The 17,965-nt window shown below is 39.0% G+C and overlaps 1 protein-coding gene across 1 annotated transcript in view; it reads right to left on the bottom strand.

Moving 5' to 3' along the window:
• Nucleotides 1-7,781, bottom strand: part of MMP2 (matrix metallopeptidase 2) — a 36,284-nt gene extending 28,503 nt beyond the window's left edge. Inside the window, exons 1-3 of the mRNA XM_030470420.1 lie at nt 7,469-7,781; nt 2,719-2,945; nt 1,055-1,203 (exon numbers count right to left, since the gene is read on the bottom strand). Of these exons, the coding sequence (XP_030326280.1) occupies nt 1,055-1,203; nt 2,719-2,945; nt 7,469-7,612 (520 nt within the window). The 5' untranslated portion in view covers nt 7,613-7,781. The remainder of the gene's footprint in view (nt 1-1,054; nt 1,204-2,718; nt 2,946-7,468) is intronic.
• Nucleotides 7,782-17,965: the final 10,184 nt, after the last annotated feature.

Here is a 17,965-nt window from a genome sequence, read left to right as displayed (position 1 = left end):
GATGTCGCAGTTCCTGTGAATCTGACATGCAGTAAAGTGATAAGAATGAATAAATGTGGAAGAAGCTCTTCTGAGCTGACTGTAACTAAACCCAGCAGAAACACTTCTGCTTTTGTAAGACTTCTGTTTTGCAAACCAGGCCAGCCTGGATGAGGATCTGAAGTTTTGAGTTCTGTACAGAATCTCCGAAGCTTTTGAGGTCAACTCCTCAGTAGGTAAAGCACAGAAAACCAGCTGGAAATAGAAGCTTTTACAAAGAGCTTAGTTATTCTTTGAACTGTTCACATCCAAAGTCCACCCCCAAAGTGACTGGCTGCACAAGTATCTTCATTAGTATTAAAAATTCCATGACTGTGCATAAAAAGTTAAAATGCCCAAGGTTTACATTGAAAAGCTATAAACCTTCTTTCAGGGGAAAACAAAATGAATGAAGAAGTCATGTACAACAAAATGAATCAAGTCACCTATCATCAGCTGGACTCAAACCGTAATTCAGCTTATGATCCATATTTTTTAAGTTCCTGAAGACCAAAGAAGGCATTGAAAGCCTGTTTTCTGCTGTACTAAAGGAGAGAGGCTTAGCTAAAGAGTCAAAATTGGAAGGCACAAACCCATTTTTAAGCTCCAGTATGTTAGGACCTCCACCATTATCACTGGAAAACTGAGTATGTAGCTATAAATAGTACAATGGCATTCCATTCTTTTCCATGGCAGGAAGCCAGTTCACATCATCTGAAGATTTGTATCAATATTTCCCAGTTCTATTTCTGATTTGTAAATTTAAAAATAAAATGTTGCCCTTAGCGATTCTCTTTTGGAAAGATAAATATAGTATAAGCATACTGTATAAATATTTCTCTCTCTCTCTCATATAAGACAGAAATAAAAAAATCTTAGTGAAATTAGATTTTAGCCTGTATAAGCCAAGTGCAAACCAGGACAAGGCTTGCCAGAAAGGCTCACAGGTACTATTTATTGAGGGTAGATCATTCCAGTGCTTAGGATTAATCAAAGGGACAAAACCAAAAACATATGTAAAAATAGAAAAATATACCCCATCGGCCAAAATTAATCATAATGTCTGCTTCTCCATCATTTATTCGGTTAAATCTCAGCGGTGTGACATCACTCCAGACTTGAAAGGCTCGAGCAAAGGCATCATCTACTGTCTCAGGATCCAAATCTGGGGTATAGCCTATAATTCTTAGAGGTAAAAGGAAGAGTTAAATAACGTATAAACCCCCTCCCAGTATTTATTGATTACTGATCAAAATGCCGAGTAAGCTCAGTAGTGAAACTAGTTAAGAGGTAACGCTGCTGCACGGGAGATGTGTGTTTAGATGTGGTGCTTAATATTTATTTTCCCTTGGAACTGATGCAGTAAGATGAAGAAAATTATGCAGCCAGGGGCTGTAAGGCCTGCGTGGCAGTGGGCCCTGCACAAAATATTCAAGGCCTTGCATCAGCACTGAAGTGCTGGCAAGTCATACTGTCACCTTGACATGAACATACAAGGACGTCTTGATATGTAAGATTTATTTGCCAGAAAAAGAGCTCAATAATGTTGTGCAAACTTCAAGTGTGGATTGTTTTGCTCTTTATTACTAACCAGCCTTTCTCCCTCACCTTTATAGTTAGCTGTATATCCCTGTTTCATCTGGGATGAAAGCTGTTAACTGTTTCATTCCAGCTGAATGATAATCCTTTCCCAGTGAGTGGTTACACTGACAATAGGATACATAGAGAAATAGGAGGTAAAAGCATGTGAGATAGAGCCATAGGCCCAACATGGGAAAGGGTCAAACTCTTAAGTGCATTGCCTTCTTCTTCTTCATATATTTTAGTTGGACTTCTTAGTACCTTGTATTATAACCTCACATAAAAAGGAGTTTCCAATTTGCTGCTGGGGCTGTGCATAGTGAGGGAAACTACTTTGTGCCTAAGGAGAATGAGGAAGAACCAGAGGAAGCACATCAGCAAGCAGGGGCTGTGAGAACTGCCACAGTTTTTCAGTATTTATTAGGCTGGTCACAGCATGAAGGATATTTTGAGTCCTAACTTGTGAGGGAGCAGCAGGTCAAGCAGATAAGACAAATCTGCTGTTTTGTTCTCACTGGTGCAGAAAGTTTGTTCCTGGACCACCTACGATAACAAGATTCTTTTTCTTACTGACTAAAGTGAAATCTATATTGGTCCCTAACTCTTCAGAGTAAGAGTAAGAAATTAAAACATGCCAAACCTATTGCAGTAGGTCTGCTTTAAATCATGTCTGTATTTATCCAAGATATGGTTATTTAATTTTAAAATTTGTTTGATGACCTTCATTTTTATGACTGCTGAATGCAGAGGAGTTTGTCCTCTTACTTGGCCTCTGCAGTCCGTAAGTGGTTCCTGCTGAGCATGTGGACAGGTGAGATACTGCTGCTGCAGTTCCTTTTGGATGCTTGCAACAGAGCAAAGAATAAAAACAAAGTCTCTTTAGTCCTAACTAGAACCATGAAGTTGATCTTTAGATGATTATTGCTGAAATTTTACAATGTGAAGTTTCAGAGATGTTTGCTAAAGCATCTGGTAGTTATCCTAACACAGAGAGATCCTAATTCAAGAAATCCTGTCTAGCCCCCTGAGCAGCTACTCCACTTCCAAATGTCTGGTTTGATCGCTTCTTACAAGTGCCATGGTTACAGGTGAGCAAAACGCGACATCACCGGTCAGTACCTGTATGTTATATGATTCTTCTCCCATTTTGGCTTTCTTGGAAAGAAGTTGTAATTGGCTACATCAGGGTTACCACAACGAGGTTTCTTCATTGTCTCAATAGTATTTTGATCCAAATCTCCTGTTTCAGGCAGCCCAAAAAATTTCTGCATTTTCTTCAAAGTATCTTTCAGGACAAATAAATTGCAATTGTCTTTTGGGCACCCATAGTATTTATTCAGGTATTGCTTGGGAAAAAAGTACAGAACAAAGACTTTAAAAATCATAAAAGATATAGTTAATCATTGCAAATAAATGCTGTAATTCCATGTTAGCTTTCCATCTGTAACTTGCAATTTTTCTTTTAAAAATTACTATTATTAGTAACTGAGGGACCAGCAGAATCTCCTTAATTGACACAAACCAACCTTGATCACACAACATTGCTAATTAAGCAATCATTTCCGCTATTAACTATCAATCAGCTTTACTTAATGAATTGCTTTATTAGTAAGTAGAGTATAGAGCTTTAATGTAGAACTACAAAGTAAAAATGGATTTATGTTTTTGGGTTTCTTTATGATGTATAAATCTGCTTACAGTTTTAGATTTTGTGTATTTTTTTTTTGTGTATTTTTTGTATTTTTGTGTATATTCTTGGGAGGCTCTGGAATATTGAGAAACTTGTCAAGGTATCAAAACAACCACACAAATAAGACCACATGAATTGCAAAGAAAAAACCCCACTGTTGTTTAGTCAAACTGCACACAGGTATTTGAATCTTGTGTGTGTTTGCTTTTGAGTCAAACACTGCAAAGACCTGAGAAAGAAGGTTGTTGGTAACAACTCAGCTGCCTGGACACTGCTGCCAATCAATACCTGCATACTTAAAACTCCATCAAATGCTCCAGCAGATCATGGCCAAGCTGATCTTTGTGATACACCCATGGTGCCAATCACAAAATTATCTCTCCTCAGAAACAGTGGACATAAAGGATCAAACAGGCAGCACAAATCCCATTACTTTAATGTCTTATCTAAAATAATACCCACCCAAGTCTCCTTCACTTTCTATTTTGATCAATATGGCCTAATCAGCAGGTGTAGTGCACTAAAAAAAGAAAGTCTGTCTGTCTGCTGCTGCTTCTAATCCTGGAGGAGCAATGAGTTAGTCTGTTCCCTGGCGATTCTTCCAGATAAGCAGCCATGTCTTTCAGATGTGTGTTGATAAGTTGTGTATTTAAACTGTAGATAAGCAGCTCTGGTCCTGGTTATCCATACAGGATCCCCACCTTTTGTGCAATACACATGTGAGATCACACAAACAATTTAGTATTTTGTTCTTTTTATGTTAAGTCTAGTGTTGGTGGGCAGGATAACTGTGAACTTCTTGGGGTAGAGACCAACCCAGAGAAGGTGCCTGGCAGTCTCTAGCACATGGTGAATCTCAGAATCATAGAATAGTTTGGGTTGGAAAGGACCTTAAGATCATCTAGTTCCAATCCCCCTGCCATGGGCAGGGATGCCTCAACCTAGACCATGTCACCCAAGCCTCCATCCAACCTGGCCTTGAACACTGCCAGGGATGGAGCATTTGCCACTTCTTTGGGCAACCTGTTCCAGTGCCTCACCACCCTCACAGTAAAGAACTTCTTCCTTATATCCAACCTGAGCTTGGCCTGTTTAAATTTAGGCCTATCACCCTTGTGCTGTTGCTACAGTCCCTGATGAAGACCCCCTCTCTGGCATATCTTCAGCAACTGTATAAAATCCTTTATCAACTCTGTTCCTAACTGGAGAATAGCAAGCACGGCCACACAACAGGCTGCTGACTAGCAAGAGATTCAGTGTTTGGATCCAGACTGAATCTGAGAAAATCTGTAGCACAGGTAGGCTCAGTCACGCTGCTTAAGCTACATGCAGCTTTAGAATATTGAATTTATCTCCTCATTGAGTAGACAAATGGATTATGATGATGATGATGTTAGTTTTGGTACTTCCATAATGATAATAACATATCATTACCTAATTATTCATGGGTTCTAAACAGCTTGACTAAACTATCTGGAGTTGTAGTGTTTATCCAGTAGAGTGGATCTTATGGTTCTCTTGCTCACAGATTTCAGGAACTCCAAGCTCAAATGGGTTTGCAATATTTTTATGCCTAGGTCTGAAAAAAGCTACAGCCATGTTAAATGGTGGGTGTTCCCAAATTGATGCTTAGCATGGCACAGAGCTGAGAGATACCATTGCCAATGGTGCTGTTAGACAGGAAGGTTGCAAGTTACTGATCTTTTCAGTAAACTGGTCTGTAGCAGAGGCAAAAGCATCCTTTGGGTATTGTATCCAAAATATTAACTACAAATTCAAGATAAGAAAGCATCCTAAATAAAGGTATATTTGCCAAAAATATATCAGAAATATCAGGGAGAATTTTTTCTGAGGGTTACAAGAAACCTGACAAAATGATTGCACAAAGTTCTTGTGCCAGGAAGTATTCCTGAGGGAAACCTTACTTTATGTATCTAATTAATTGACTGAGGGTCACCAAGGAGACTGGGGATAAGACCACTACACCAGGAAAATATAGCAAAGGACATTTGATGACTGCAGTTGGTCAAGCCTGGATTTCACCACCCTTTTCATGAAGTCCTGTCATACCTTATCTACCCTGCATAGGAAATAGTTCAGAGCTTACTCAGAAGGATTTAATCAAGAGGTTACACTATTTCCTTCAGAGGGTTGTCCATCCATCTACTGACGAAGCACAGACTGTGCCTAATTTTTATGATTTTTATAACTTCTGATGTGGCATTTCTGCAGTGGAGACTGGCACTGGCGAATAACAGACACAGAATGGTTTCACCTTTGCTACCAATAAGCTTCTGTCTACTGTGTTAATGCGGCCTGGTGGAAATCATGTGAAATACATTAAGAACATAATCAAACAAGCCAGTCTGGAGGACCTGTTCTTATTCCAATTTTTATTGTAATGTAGTTTGATAGATAAAGCTTCTATGTGCATCTCCCATGAGCTACCATGGTATAATATAGGCTATACATCAGAACTGAAGTTTAGTGAAAAAGCATGATGCTGCTCTTGCCATTTTAGGTTTGGGAGTAAGATACACAACCAAAAATATAAAATGAGGCATGGTAAAGAATCTTCCTTGCTAGGATTCTAAATAAAAGCTAACTCCTCTCAGTTTTTCCTAAAATGGAGTTTTTACTGAAAATGAGAAATGAACATAACCAGCTGGACTATGAGAAGAGAATCCTGAAGAAAATGTAGTGTCTGTGTAAACCACATCTTGGCCTAGGCTGCACAATTCAGTTTCCCCAGAGTCAGCAGGGAGCTGTGGTGATCTGGAATTTTGATCCAGCCCATTAATGAAACAGGGTCCAGCTGTAACACAGCAATTTGTGTTCTGATGCTAAGTGTTGGGGCTGTTCCGATAGAGAGTGTGAGGGAAAGGCAGCCAGTTAGCATTACCCTAGAATACTACAAAGAAGACAAAGAAGAGCTGCAGTATTAAAACAGCTTGTAATTTTCGTTTGAGTACACATAATAAATAGGTTGTTCAAAAGAAATGGAGATGAGGGGAGATGTTGATTGCTGTTATTGAATAAAAGCCTAACGATATCTAAGAAAAATGATTATTTAAGAGTGGTTAAACTACTTTTAGAAATATGGTACCCCGCTTTCCTCTCCCACACGCACTGGACCCCCACCCCGTGGCTGCTGCGCTCTTAAGGCAAAACCTTGGGTGAATTTGTTTTGTTAAAGTCAGAGGAGTGCCATTTTGGGGTCAGTTTGTCTGTGTTTTTCCAACCTTTCCCCCACAGCTCCCATCTGGATATTCTCTCTCTACCCTCCCCCAAACCTTCTTTAACCAGGAAGCTTTCCCAAGATGCACACCAATTTCTAAAGGAAAGTGATCAATTTTCAAACCTCTATGTCCTAAAACAAGAATAGTTTATCTCAATCTTCCTTAAAATGGACTTACTGCTGAAGAAGAGAAATGTCTATAATTTACATGCTAAAATAAGGATAATCCATCTCAATCTCCCTTTAAATGGACTTCTCCATAATGTCATTTTTATGAAGGTCCACAGGGCTAAACTAAGGTTAGAATAAAATGCTGTAGAGTTATAGCTATAATTAGCTAGTGTCACAGAAATCCAAACTTATTTTTTTGTTCCAGATTGAATTTGGAAAAAAATATTTCTGTAAGCCTCTGACATTATTTTTTTTTTTTTTTGTCAAAGTCAGAACTAGTCGCAATGGCTCCTGAGCTTCCAGCCAAGCCTTCGAGTGCAATTGTCCCTTAGAGCTGTGTTTGTGCAGCACATGGTAAACAATCTGAGAGCTGCTATACATACATTAGGTGAGTCTCCACAGCCCTCACTTCTACTTGACTTTAGTAAAATATTAGATGGCTTTTAATTCTCCTTTTCCCCTTTTGCTATTTCAATCTTCCGATTATAATAATGGTGATTTAATGAAATAATTTTTATGTTCAGTCTTGTCTTCTTTCAAGAAGAAAAAAAATACTTTCTTTGCAGACTTTAAGAAATTTAAGAGAGGAAACATTACTTGGCACTAGTTTTAACTTCTGAAAGCTGATACCTTTGCTAGCTAGCTAGCACTTCCAGAGACTCAGGGGAGAGAACGCTAAAGTCATTCCTTCGCCTCACTGAAACAAGAAAGAAACATCTGCTTATGAAACAACAATAGAAATCTGAAGCAAAGATGAAATGAACACTTACCACTGCTAGTTCTTTGTCTGTTTTGGGAGTGCTGTCTCCAGGAAACTTAATAATTGGTGATGGTGCAGCTAAAGTTTTGTTAAAAAGATACACTTGGATGAATAGTACATTAAAAACGAAGCCACAGACCCTGTGAGTCTTCATTCTGCCTAAACTCGTGCTCTTCTCTTTGAAAAAACCTTTTCCCCGCCTGTCTGTCTCTTCCTTTAGCTGCACAACGCACCAGTTGCTTATCTGCACATCTTAACTCTCTGCACAGTTTTCTCTTTTGCTTGCTCTAGCAATTCCTTTGTATGTTTAAAACATCCAGATGCGCAGTCTCAAGCTACCACAAGAGGAAGTCTGAAAACTAGTGGAAACATGAGAAAAGGGCAGTTACCAGATGTGATTGCTGTGATTTTAAGGTAGCAACAGGCAGATACTTATTACGGCTGAAAGAGGCCACATTTTCTCCTCATTTGCATATGTGAAAGTGTTTGCTTATGCCAGGGAGCAGAAAAAGGCAAACTATGACTTAATCTTGAAGGTGAAGTGTCCGACATATATTCTAAATTAAAAAAAAAAAAAAATTCATAAATGTTCTTTTCCTGGCTAAGTATTTTTATTATTTTTTTAGCCTATTTTTGTGCCACAGACATAATAATCTACTTTAAGTATATGTGGTTGGGCTCCTTCACAGTTCCTTACAGTAAACATTTTGATGAGAGATTCTGAGGCAGAGCCTGTGCAGCCCAGGGAGGCTTCTTGTCCCGCTGCTGCTCAGGCTGCACAAACTGTAGGTCTCTGTACACAGGGCTCACCAGTGTTCAGTGCCAGCATCCTCCCCCCCAACTCTGCTCTGTGCAGAGCTCTGAATTAGATTCTTGTGGCTTGTTTGGGTTTAGAACCAGCTTGAGGCTTTGCCACCAACAGGCACCATGTTATCACCTTGATACATGGTGAGAGATAGAGGATGAGAGATAATTCAGCAGATTCAGCAATAGAAATTATCCTCAGTGATCAAAGTCAGGGGAATGGTACAAAAACCAGGGTTTCCGCATGCTGGCATTTGGTCTGCTGGCGCAGCTGCCTTAGTCTGAAATTTTGGTGTAAATACAGACATTGTCATGGACAGTCTTTTATTGTGTCATTTATAATATTGCCAGCTTTGAGATATTATTGCAAGTGGAATATTTTTGTAGCTGGATATCCCTAATCTAGGCACTTGGCTCATGGCTTTTTAAGACAGGAGGCTGGCAATTCTGCATGAATGCAAACTGTGTTCTGGCCAGCCAAGTGTCTACAGTTTCTAATAAGCATGAGTCCAGCCATCCCTGTTTGTCTGAGCTGTATGTCAGCGCAAAGGTTGTCGCAGTCTTTCACTGAATGGTAAATGAAAGTTTTTCAGATATTACTCTTGTGGTAATGAATAGGAAATACTTTGCTGGTGTTTGGTATTCATATTATTTTGACATTTAATTGTAAATAGTGAATATTGACAGTTTTTTGATTTATGCTAATATCAAGCTATTTCACTAACTGCACCCCACCATCCATGAACTGACTAGTCTCATATAAAGGGAAGGACTTCAAAGGGTGGGCTGAGGGGTTCAGGGAGGAAGCGTTAGCAGGAGGTTTTGCTGCCCACACAGTTCCACTGGCAACTTGGCATGGCAGCTCTATGCACGGCCGCTGTGTGAATCAGCCAGGGGAAGCAGCACGTAATGCTTAACAGAGAAAGAGGAATTACAGGGACTCATACATGAATAGAGCTTTCTTTATAAGCTTTGTATTCATGCCCTCTTATCCTTTCTTGCGTGATTCCAATGGCACTTAAGTTACAGTGAACAACTTTCCCCTATTGGTTTAGCTTTGAAATGACATCTTTTTTAGCTTTTCCCCATCAGCAAAAATCCAGTTATTTCTAAGAGCTGCCTTAATAAACAGCAATTCTGAAAATGTGATCCATATTTTTCGCAGCCCTGCACTTCATTGTGGGGAGTGACTCTCCTACTTTGTTTGTGATGGCAGCTCATGTTTGTGTCCAGCCGTGTGAAACTGTAAGAGAACAAAGGCTAAGAAAGCCTTTACTGGATGTGCCAAGTTACTCTTAGCTTCTCCTTAATTAAGCAAGTGAAAATATTATGTGTTTTGTCACAATATTCTGCAGTTGTCTCTCTGCTCTGCATTAGGTCAAGAGCTGCTGTAAATCTTAAAGCATAAGGACCATGTCATTTTCATAAGAATTTAAATGTAATTTATGATGGCTTAGTAGATTTCATTTAGCAGGGTACTGCAGTGAAACCATTTAAAGCCAAATGTGTCCTGGCACATTCCTGTTGCACTCATAAGCTTCACTGAAATCTAATGAATGCTCAGTTCTCAGTGTGTCCTAATGAATGTTGAAATGGACAAGGGAAATTTTGGACTCTGAGGTCTGGGCAGTTTGAAAATCTCCTATATTTTGTTTCTTATCTTTGCTTGCAGTAAGCGTAGGTTGAGGCAACCTTCTGAATACATCTCCTCAAAGAAAACAGCAAAGCAACAGAAATCATACAGACCTGCAGTAGGGTGTTGTTTTTCACCTTCGATTGCAGTTTTGATGGTAAACTTCAGCTAGTGAGCAGTTAACCAAATTACATTCAGTTAGAAAACTTAATACATAATGGAATATTGGATTTATGCGTTCTGGCTGAACTAGTCTATTGAGTTTCTGACCATTCAGTGGAAGATGTTCTTTTGCATTAGCACGGGAGATCAGCAGCAGTTTATCAGATCCTGGCTGAGGTTCCCTTTTTCAGATAAACCAAGCAAAATAAACACTGGTGACACTTTGTGAGAGTGGAAGTCCTATCGTATCACAACCAGCTATACTATCGTATTACTGTTTTCTGTTCTCAGACTAGATAAGCTTAAAATCAGGGAGATTGAAACATTTGAACTGATGTGTTTTGACATTGATGGTTTAACTGCTATTCATGTTTAGTGCAGAAACATTCCTTGACATTCCATACTTTGAAGAGACAATCTCTAAATTAATTAGTGACTTCTGAATAAATTCCTGGAAGTTAAAAATTAAGGAAAGATGCAATACAAAATAAAGAGAACGAGAAAGAGAAAGAAGCCCCTCTGGGAAGAGAACATAAGACCATCTACCGACTCTGTGGAAGAGCTGAAACTTTAACCTAGTTCTCCCTTCTCTTACCTTAATACTCACTCTATAAGATATTTTGCCTCTGTACATAGATGCTACCTCTGGATTAACTACAGGAAATTTGCACAGTTATAACTGCAATGATAGCCTTTTTGCATTTGTGGAAAATATTCAATTCAATGTTGTGTATAACTTTTATTTTAGACAAGACATTTATTTGATATATGCATTCATTTATCTCTCCTGAGTCATAAAAAGCTTCTCTCTAGTTACTCCATGTGTTTCAGGTTAGAACCACTCCATAGTGAAAACTTTAAACCATCTACTTTGAGTAAGATGCCACATTTGCTTTTTAAATGCCTACTTTCATGCATTAATAGGAACTGTATGGGAGAAACCACACAGTCTGCGATGGCAAATGCCTCTTTTAAGGACATACTTCAGTAATAACAGTAAAAAGGGAATCATGATGTCTTTTGAGCTGTAAGCTACATATCTCAGTAGATCTGACTTGATAAGAGACACATTCATGTGTGTTAACATGCTGTTTTTATCAAAGACTTTTTCTGTTTCAGAAAATTATTTTTGAAATTATTCAGGAGCACTCAGCAGTTCAGGATTAGACTTCAGATGGCACCCTGGGTAACTTGCTGAATGAGTAGCCATCCCTCCAGAAATGCACTGTAGCAGTTCCTACCATCACTAATTTCAGAATTTTATCGAAAGCTGATGATTTCCTGGTGATTCCAGAGGAACATGTTGGGCCAAGGGAGAATGATGGATTTATCTTAGTGGGGTTTCATGTTTTAAATTGAAACCTGTTGCTAGGCTGAAGAAATAAATAATCATCAGGACAATTAAGACCTCAAGAAAGCAGCTGATCCTCTGGTTACTGAGTCAGCTGGCTGTAACTGGGTGCAGTGGGATGTGTGTCTCCAAGCAAACTGTTGTGGAATATGAATGTAATCTCTTGTATTTGTTGCTTCTAGATCCTGTGCCGCCAGTTTATGGCTTCTAGTTTAGGAAGCAAAACAAAAGTTTGATTAATGTAGATGGACTTGCATTGATTTTAGCTGGGTTCATGAAAAACAAATAACCAATTAAAATTGACAGAAATAATGTGTTGTTCTTGGAGTGTTTCATGCAGAACCTCTAAGGGACTGGAAAACTTGAAGCTCAGGTGATGGAGAAGCTTGACTGGGCATCTTCTGGCGACTCATTCTCCTTCACATGGATCCTGTTCTGTCATTTCTCCTGGATCATCATTTCAGTGCCGCCTTTCTTCTTGTCTGACGAAGAGAAGTTTCTAAGTTCTAGGAAACCAAAGAGCTTATAGAAGAAAGTATGTGACTGGACTAAGCTAGAGGAGGGATTTTGATGCATTCTGCCACATGTCTGACTTGTAGGGCACTGTGGTAGAAAGCAGCAAGGCTATCAGCATGATGCCAGGCTGAAGATCCACTGAACCTCAGGTGTATATGACTCATTTACCTACTCACTGCTCGCTCTTAGTGGTACCTCTGAGGAAGATGGACCATCTATATGAGTAATAGTGTTAGTATATTAAGGGACTGCACTCTGTCTGGTGTTTGGCACTGACATTCATGTCTGTCTAAACTCTGAGTACTTGCCATTCAGTGCCTATAACAGAAATAGTGGGTGTCTGTTGCAGCTGACTGCTGGAGGAGACACGTCTCTGTAGGAACAGAGAAAGACACAATATTAGCCGTTTATCTGTTTTAATAAAGTTGTCTCCAGGAAGCAATGATTAGTCACAGCAGTCCCCATTTGACTTTAAAAGGATTAAGAACTTCAGTAAGAACTCATTTATACTGCAGGAAAGTGAGCTCATCGAAGACATGCACATTGAAGGCTTGTTCCTACCAGAACATGAGACTTAAACATCTACATCATTTGTTATCTTGAAATGCTCTCTGCCTGGTCGGTGTCTGGCTGGCTTCGGTGGTCTAATTCACCATATCTGACCACCACATGAGGGAGTCTTTAAACTGTTGCAAATCAGCGTGTGTGTGTGTGCACAGAGGGGTGAGAGCAGGACAATGTACAAAGGGTCAACAGTTGGTACCAGATGTGATTTTTCAGAATTTAAGGTAGTAATTATATTTTTGCTTTTTTTCAATCATCCCTTCTGTTTTGGGAAGTTAGGTCCTAAGGATGTGCAGTTCTGCTGACACATGGATTTCATTTGTTAGCTGCAACTGAATTAGAAATTAATTTTAAGTAAATCTGTTGCTCTCAACAAAGCATTTTCCATTGAATTTGATCATTATGCTTCTGTCTGAGCCAGAAATTCCTGCTTGTGTCGTCGCTGGTGTTAACTCCATTGCAAAGCTTCTGTTGGGTGAATTAGTTCAGCAGAAATATGCTGAACTACTTTGGTCAAAACACCAGGCCAAGTTTACATGTGTCTCCAGGACAAACTACGTTGTGCCTTCTTAACGCTGCTGGATAGTCTAGAGAAGGTTCAAAATGCAGACTTCTTTAATGAATTTGCCTCTTGTCCCTACATGTTTTCTCAATGATATTACCTGCTTTAACTGTTTTGATTTCAAGTATCTAGTAGGATAAAGTGGCATCTGGTGAGTTCTTGTATCCCGAATTTGGGGTGCTCCAAGTACTTATTGCTGTTGAGCTGTCTACTAGCTAGTTAGGTCAGAAATCGTAAAGCCTTTGTGAATTTAGGTAGAAATTAATTTCAAACACTCTGTGTGCAGTTGGTCATTGCCTGCTTGTCACCCCTGAGTTTTAGATAGAGAGTAAATACAAGATAGATACAAGTAGATACAAAAAAATGTGTATTTTAGATATGTCCATTTATAGTAAATGGCATATACCTGACCTGTTAACTGTTAAGGTCACTAATTGAAATGTGACTTCAGTGAAAATCATGCCAGTAAAATGGAAAGTATAGTGCTTTCACTAAAAATTACATAGTTTAATAATTCAAGGGATGTGAATGGGGAAATATTCCTAAATTGCCATAAATGGAGCACACTATAAGGCAATTCCTTATGGTGAAACTATGAAAATACTCAGAGAAATAGTTTCTATACAAGAACAATTAATTAATAGAGATCACAAATTGGACTAGTGTGGAATATAGTGAAAGTGGGTATTGATAATGTTATTTAGAATGAGTTCAAGGAACTCCCTTCTAGCTTAAAGGGTTGAACGTAAAGAAAATCAGGTTGGTCTGTCATCAAGATGAGCTGTTTGAGGAAAGAAAAGCTTGAGCAAGGAGATGGTTCTGGCTTCTCACAGGCCTTGCGCCAGCAGGGCTGGCTGCCCACACCACCTGCGCGTTAGAGAGAAAAGCAAAGTTTAAGTTGCTCCTCAGCAGTGAAGTGAGAAAAAGGTGTGTTAGTGTCAAGCTTTCAACTACAAAAGTAAGAGGAAGCCTTTATTTTGGAGAAGGGGTGAAGCTGATTTTGAGTAATGATATTTTAGTTTTGCATTATCATCATTCTATGAGGACAGTGCGTCTCTGAAGGGCACAGGAAAACTGAGTTGTGTCCAATGTAAGCCTAAAAACCCTGCTTAAAACATAAAATGCATCAGTTTGTATTAATTCAAAGGAAAACATCATGACTATAGTATCTGACTGTATATTCCTCCTGTTTCTCCCTTTTCTCATATTGATTCTTCCCCTTATTTTCCAGCATCCAGTTCCATAGTGGTTTATTTACAAATGAGGTTGTCACCATTGGAATTTGCTCAGTTGGTTACAGTGTATGAAAACCACCTAGCTATTTTGTGTTTCTTTGCATTTCTCTTTGTGAAGTGCCTAAAAAAAACCCCCAAAAAACCCGTGGGGCTACTTGTAGGGAAAGGGAGCGACATCTGGGCAATGGCTTCTCTATTTGAAACGGAAGTGGATCTTGTGGATATAATGTTTTCTTGCCTTTAATTAATGTTTAATTAATTTAATGTTTTTCTTTCTTGCCTTTAAAAGAAACTCTGCAGCACTCGTGGCTCAGCAGAAGAATGATGTCTGGATGCTGCTGTATTTGCTTGGTAAGCTCAGCACGATCATTAGTAGCAGTGGGGACAAGTCCTGCCATTCATGGTGGTGTTGGCTTGTGTTGTATTTTGTCAGTGAGCCTACTGGTCCTAATGAGGCACCTTGCAGTGAAAGATGTAAGGATAATGGGATCTAGCTCTTAGCTAGTAGGGTAGCCACTACTACACACCTAGTAAGAGCAAGAGCTAAGTTGACATGATTGCATGATCAGTGCCTAAGCCCCACAGTACAGACCTATGGAATTTCTGCCTTTCAAATTTCAGAGGCAGACCTTAAGGAGTTCCTCACCGAGTGACCCATTTCTTGGGTTCTAGGAAGAGGCATGTTGGTTACAAACAGCACCACACCAAAGCTGACTACTCCCCACCGTTGTCCTGCTTGCATTCACGGGAGATCTCTGCTGCAACAATAGGCAAAGTGCAGTCCTGAACTTGTCAGAATAATAGTTCTGCTTGCTCTGCTGCTGCTGCCTTGCAGCTGCTGGTTGATAGGCACTGTACACCTCACTTGTCATTACAGTCTTAGTATTCAGACACTGAAGGGCCTTAATTAATGACTTTGAAGATCTGGTCTTCTATAATTCATGACAGAACTTTAATTAAAATCAAATATATAGCAGTTGAACTAGCAAAGGATTTAAAGTGCACAATCTTTGATGGAGACAGTGATTTGCTCTGACCACTGGTGCCATACGCTGAATGCAAATTCCACTTCATCACAGCAGATTCAGAGAACAGAACGGGGATTTTTTGAAACAGAGGTCCCTGTTGTTACAGACTCTGGAAAAATGGTAAGGCCAAGGCGGCTGCAGTCATTTGATTCCTCCTCCTACCCCCTTTTTCTTTTTCTAAAATCCTCATGTATTTTAAATGTCTTTATTGGTAGGAAAAAAAGGACATACATTTTTATGATGCTTATATACTGGTTTATTCTTTGTAGAGAAGGTGTATTAAAATGTTGTGTATGTATCAGGTACTCACTGTAGGACTCTTGGCAAGGCAGTAGGAGAATTCTTGTTTCATGTAAGGGGAAACTGAGGCAGTGCTTTCAGTCAGAGGACATAGAGGAAATTCATGTACTTTTTAAGATTTCAGCCTGGTGCACTCATCAATTACATCTCTTTCTGGCCCTCATTTCTGGCCTTTGGACTTAAGCAAATATGTAGCAGAATATATTGCTATAGATTAAATCTGTTGTGCCAGGGACCATGGTTTTCTTATGACAGTTGAATTTGTTTCAGTTTATTTGGTCTTGATTCACCTGAATGTCTTATCACCTGTATTTTTTATCTAGGGGACTTATACTGCTATCCCATTACTACAGTGACTTCCATGAAGTTCTTTAAATGGTGGTTCTTCTTCTTTATAGTCTTGCTGTTTACATTGCCTTCTCAGGGTAAAGATTCAGAGGACGTTTGTGGCTCTGATTTTACAGTTGTGGGTTGTATCTTAAGGTTTGTCATCTGGTCTGGTCTACTAAGGGTTGGATTTTCCTTTCTGTGGAGTTAGTTGATTGATTGGGGTTGCTAAGTTTCCCCATCGTGTGTATGGAGGCCAATCTGTGATCTTTCTATCAGAAACAAACCCAACCAACAAAAGTAACTACCTGCTATGTGTACAAAGCTAATAAATTAAACAAAATTTACAATATAATCGAGCTAAGGGAAATTGGTCAATAAGTCACATCTAGATCTTTCAAAAAAAAATTGCCTTGAGAGAGAGATGAATAATGGAAAAAATTGCATTTGAATAAATTAGTCACAGCAAGCTGGCAAAAATTCAGAAATGTCTTATTTAGTAGCTACAGAAATGGTGTAACTGTAGGAAAGTACGATTTGCCATTTTTCATCAGTTGCTGAAAAATGTGTTTGATAAATCTTGAATATCATTCAATCATCTGTAGTTACCATCTTTACCTTTACAGAGGCAATAATTTCTTAATTATAAACAGAAAAATAAGTATATCTTATAAATATAAAATAACTTCCCTGGAAAGGAGGCATTACTTGATTTCTTGAGTTGTTGCTCTTTGTAATGTTGCAAAAAGTTTCTTGGGTTTATGTTACTAACTTTTCACATAATAGTTTAACCAGCTGCTAAAACTACGATTTGTGAAGTGTTAAAATTTCCGGGCACAGTCATGGGGGAGTTTTATCTGGAGGTTTTTTTAATCAGCAATTTACTACAGTAAACTCTTATTGATATTTGATTATTTAAGGCTGATTGGGTTGCAGGTTTATATGTATACGAGTCTTAATAGTTACTTCACATTCAGCCTTTGTCAGGGCAGCTGGGGCTGGGCTTGGGTCATTTTCAGAGTGTTCAACCAAAGTAAGTGTCATCTAATGGCACTGGTTGAACAGTGTTTTGTGGCATCATACTAGAAAAGCTTTGGATTATTTTCAAGCTCAGATGTGCAGAAGTATGTTCAGTGCCTATACCAGGACTGTTCAGACACGTGTGGCAGGAGCTGTTTGAGCAGGCTGTTAAGGAAATCTGGCTCACGGCTTTTATTTAGTGACTGCATCTCTTGTGTGATTAGGTGTGAAGGTCAGCTGCTTTTCCCTTAGTAAGATGTACTAGGTCATTGGTCTATCAAGATAATCTCAGGAACAGAATCACAACCTCGAAGATGCCAAAAAGGAGAAAAATCTAAAGGCATCATGGGAATCCTGAGAGGGAGAAGTGAGGGAAGTCCACTGGCCCTCTGTGGTTACGAGGGAGGTATAAGTTCAAAGGGAGACCTCCATTCAAGTGAAAACCTGAACCAGAGGTACCACCTGCCTGTCCTTCAGCGTCTGCTTAGTGCTTAATGGAATGACTGAATAAAGGCAGCATTTTAACATTTCTAGAAAGGGATTAAATTCCAACTTTTTGTCTTTCAACATTTTTATTACTCTTCCTATGCCTTTTATGAGCCATTAATTTCTTTCTTACTTGACCATTATTAATCCAGGGCAAATAAATCGCTAAACTACTTCCAGAGGCAACTTGGTGGGCCATACAGCTTGTCTACATTTTCCTGTTTTAAATAGAATACAGGAAAATACTGTATTTTCTAGGGCCATTTGCACAAGTTTTATACTGGTTTTTATTCCTGATTTTAAGATTGTATGAAATAATATTACTACTGCTGTGCACAAAATCCTGATCACATGTATTTTTCCCTTTCAAAGAATAAAGTACTTAAGGTTTTACTCTGAAATGTAAATGGAGATTTACTTTGGGTTTATTTCTGGATTTCCTTCCCCCTCCCCCCTCCCCCGCTGTGAAGTAATAGACAAAGATTTGAATCAGGAATTATGATCATAAGCAAATCAATA

The sequence above is a fragment of the Strigops habroptila genome, chromosome Z (assembly GCF_004027225.2).
Source record: "Strigops habroptila isolate Jane chromosome Z, bStrHab1.2.pri, whole genome shotgun sequence".
Taxonomy (NCBI): domain Eukaryota; kingdom Metazoa; phylum Chordata; class Aves; order Psittaciformes; family Psittacidae; genus Strigops; species Strigops habroptila.
Note: the sequence above shows the minus strand (reverse complement) of the source record. Positions and strands in the feature narration are given on the sequence as shown.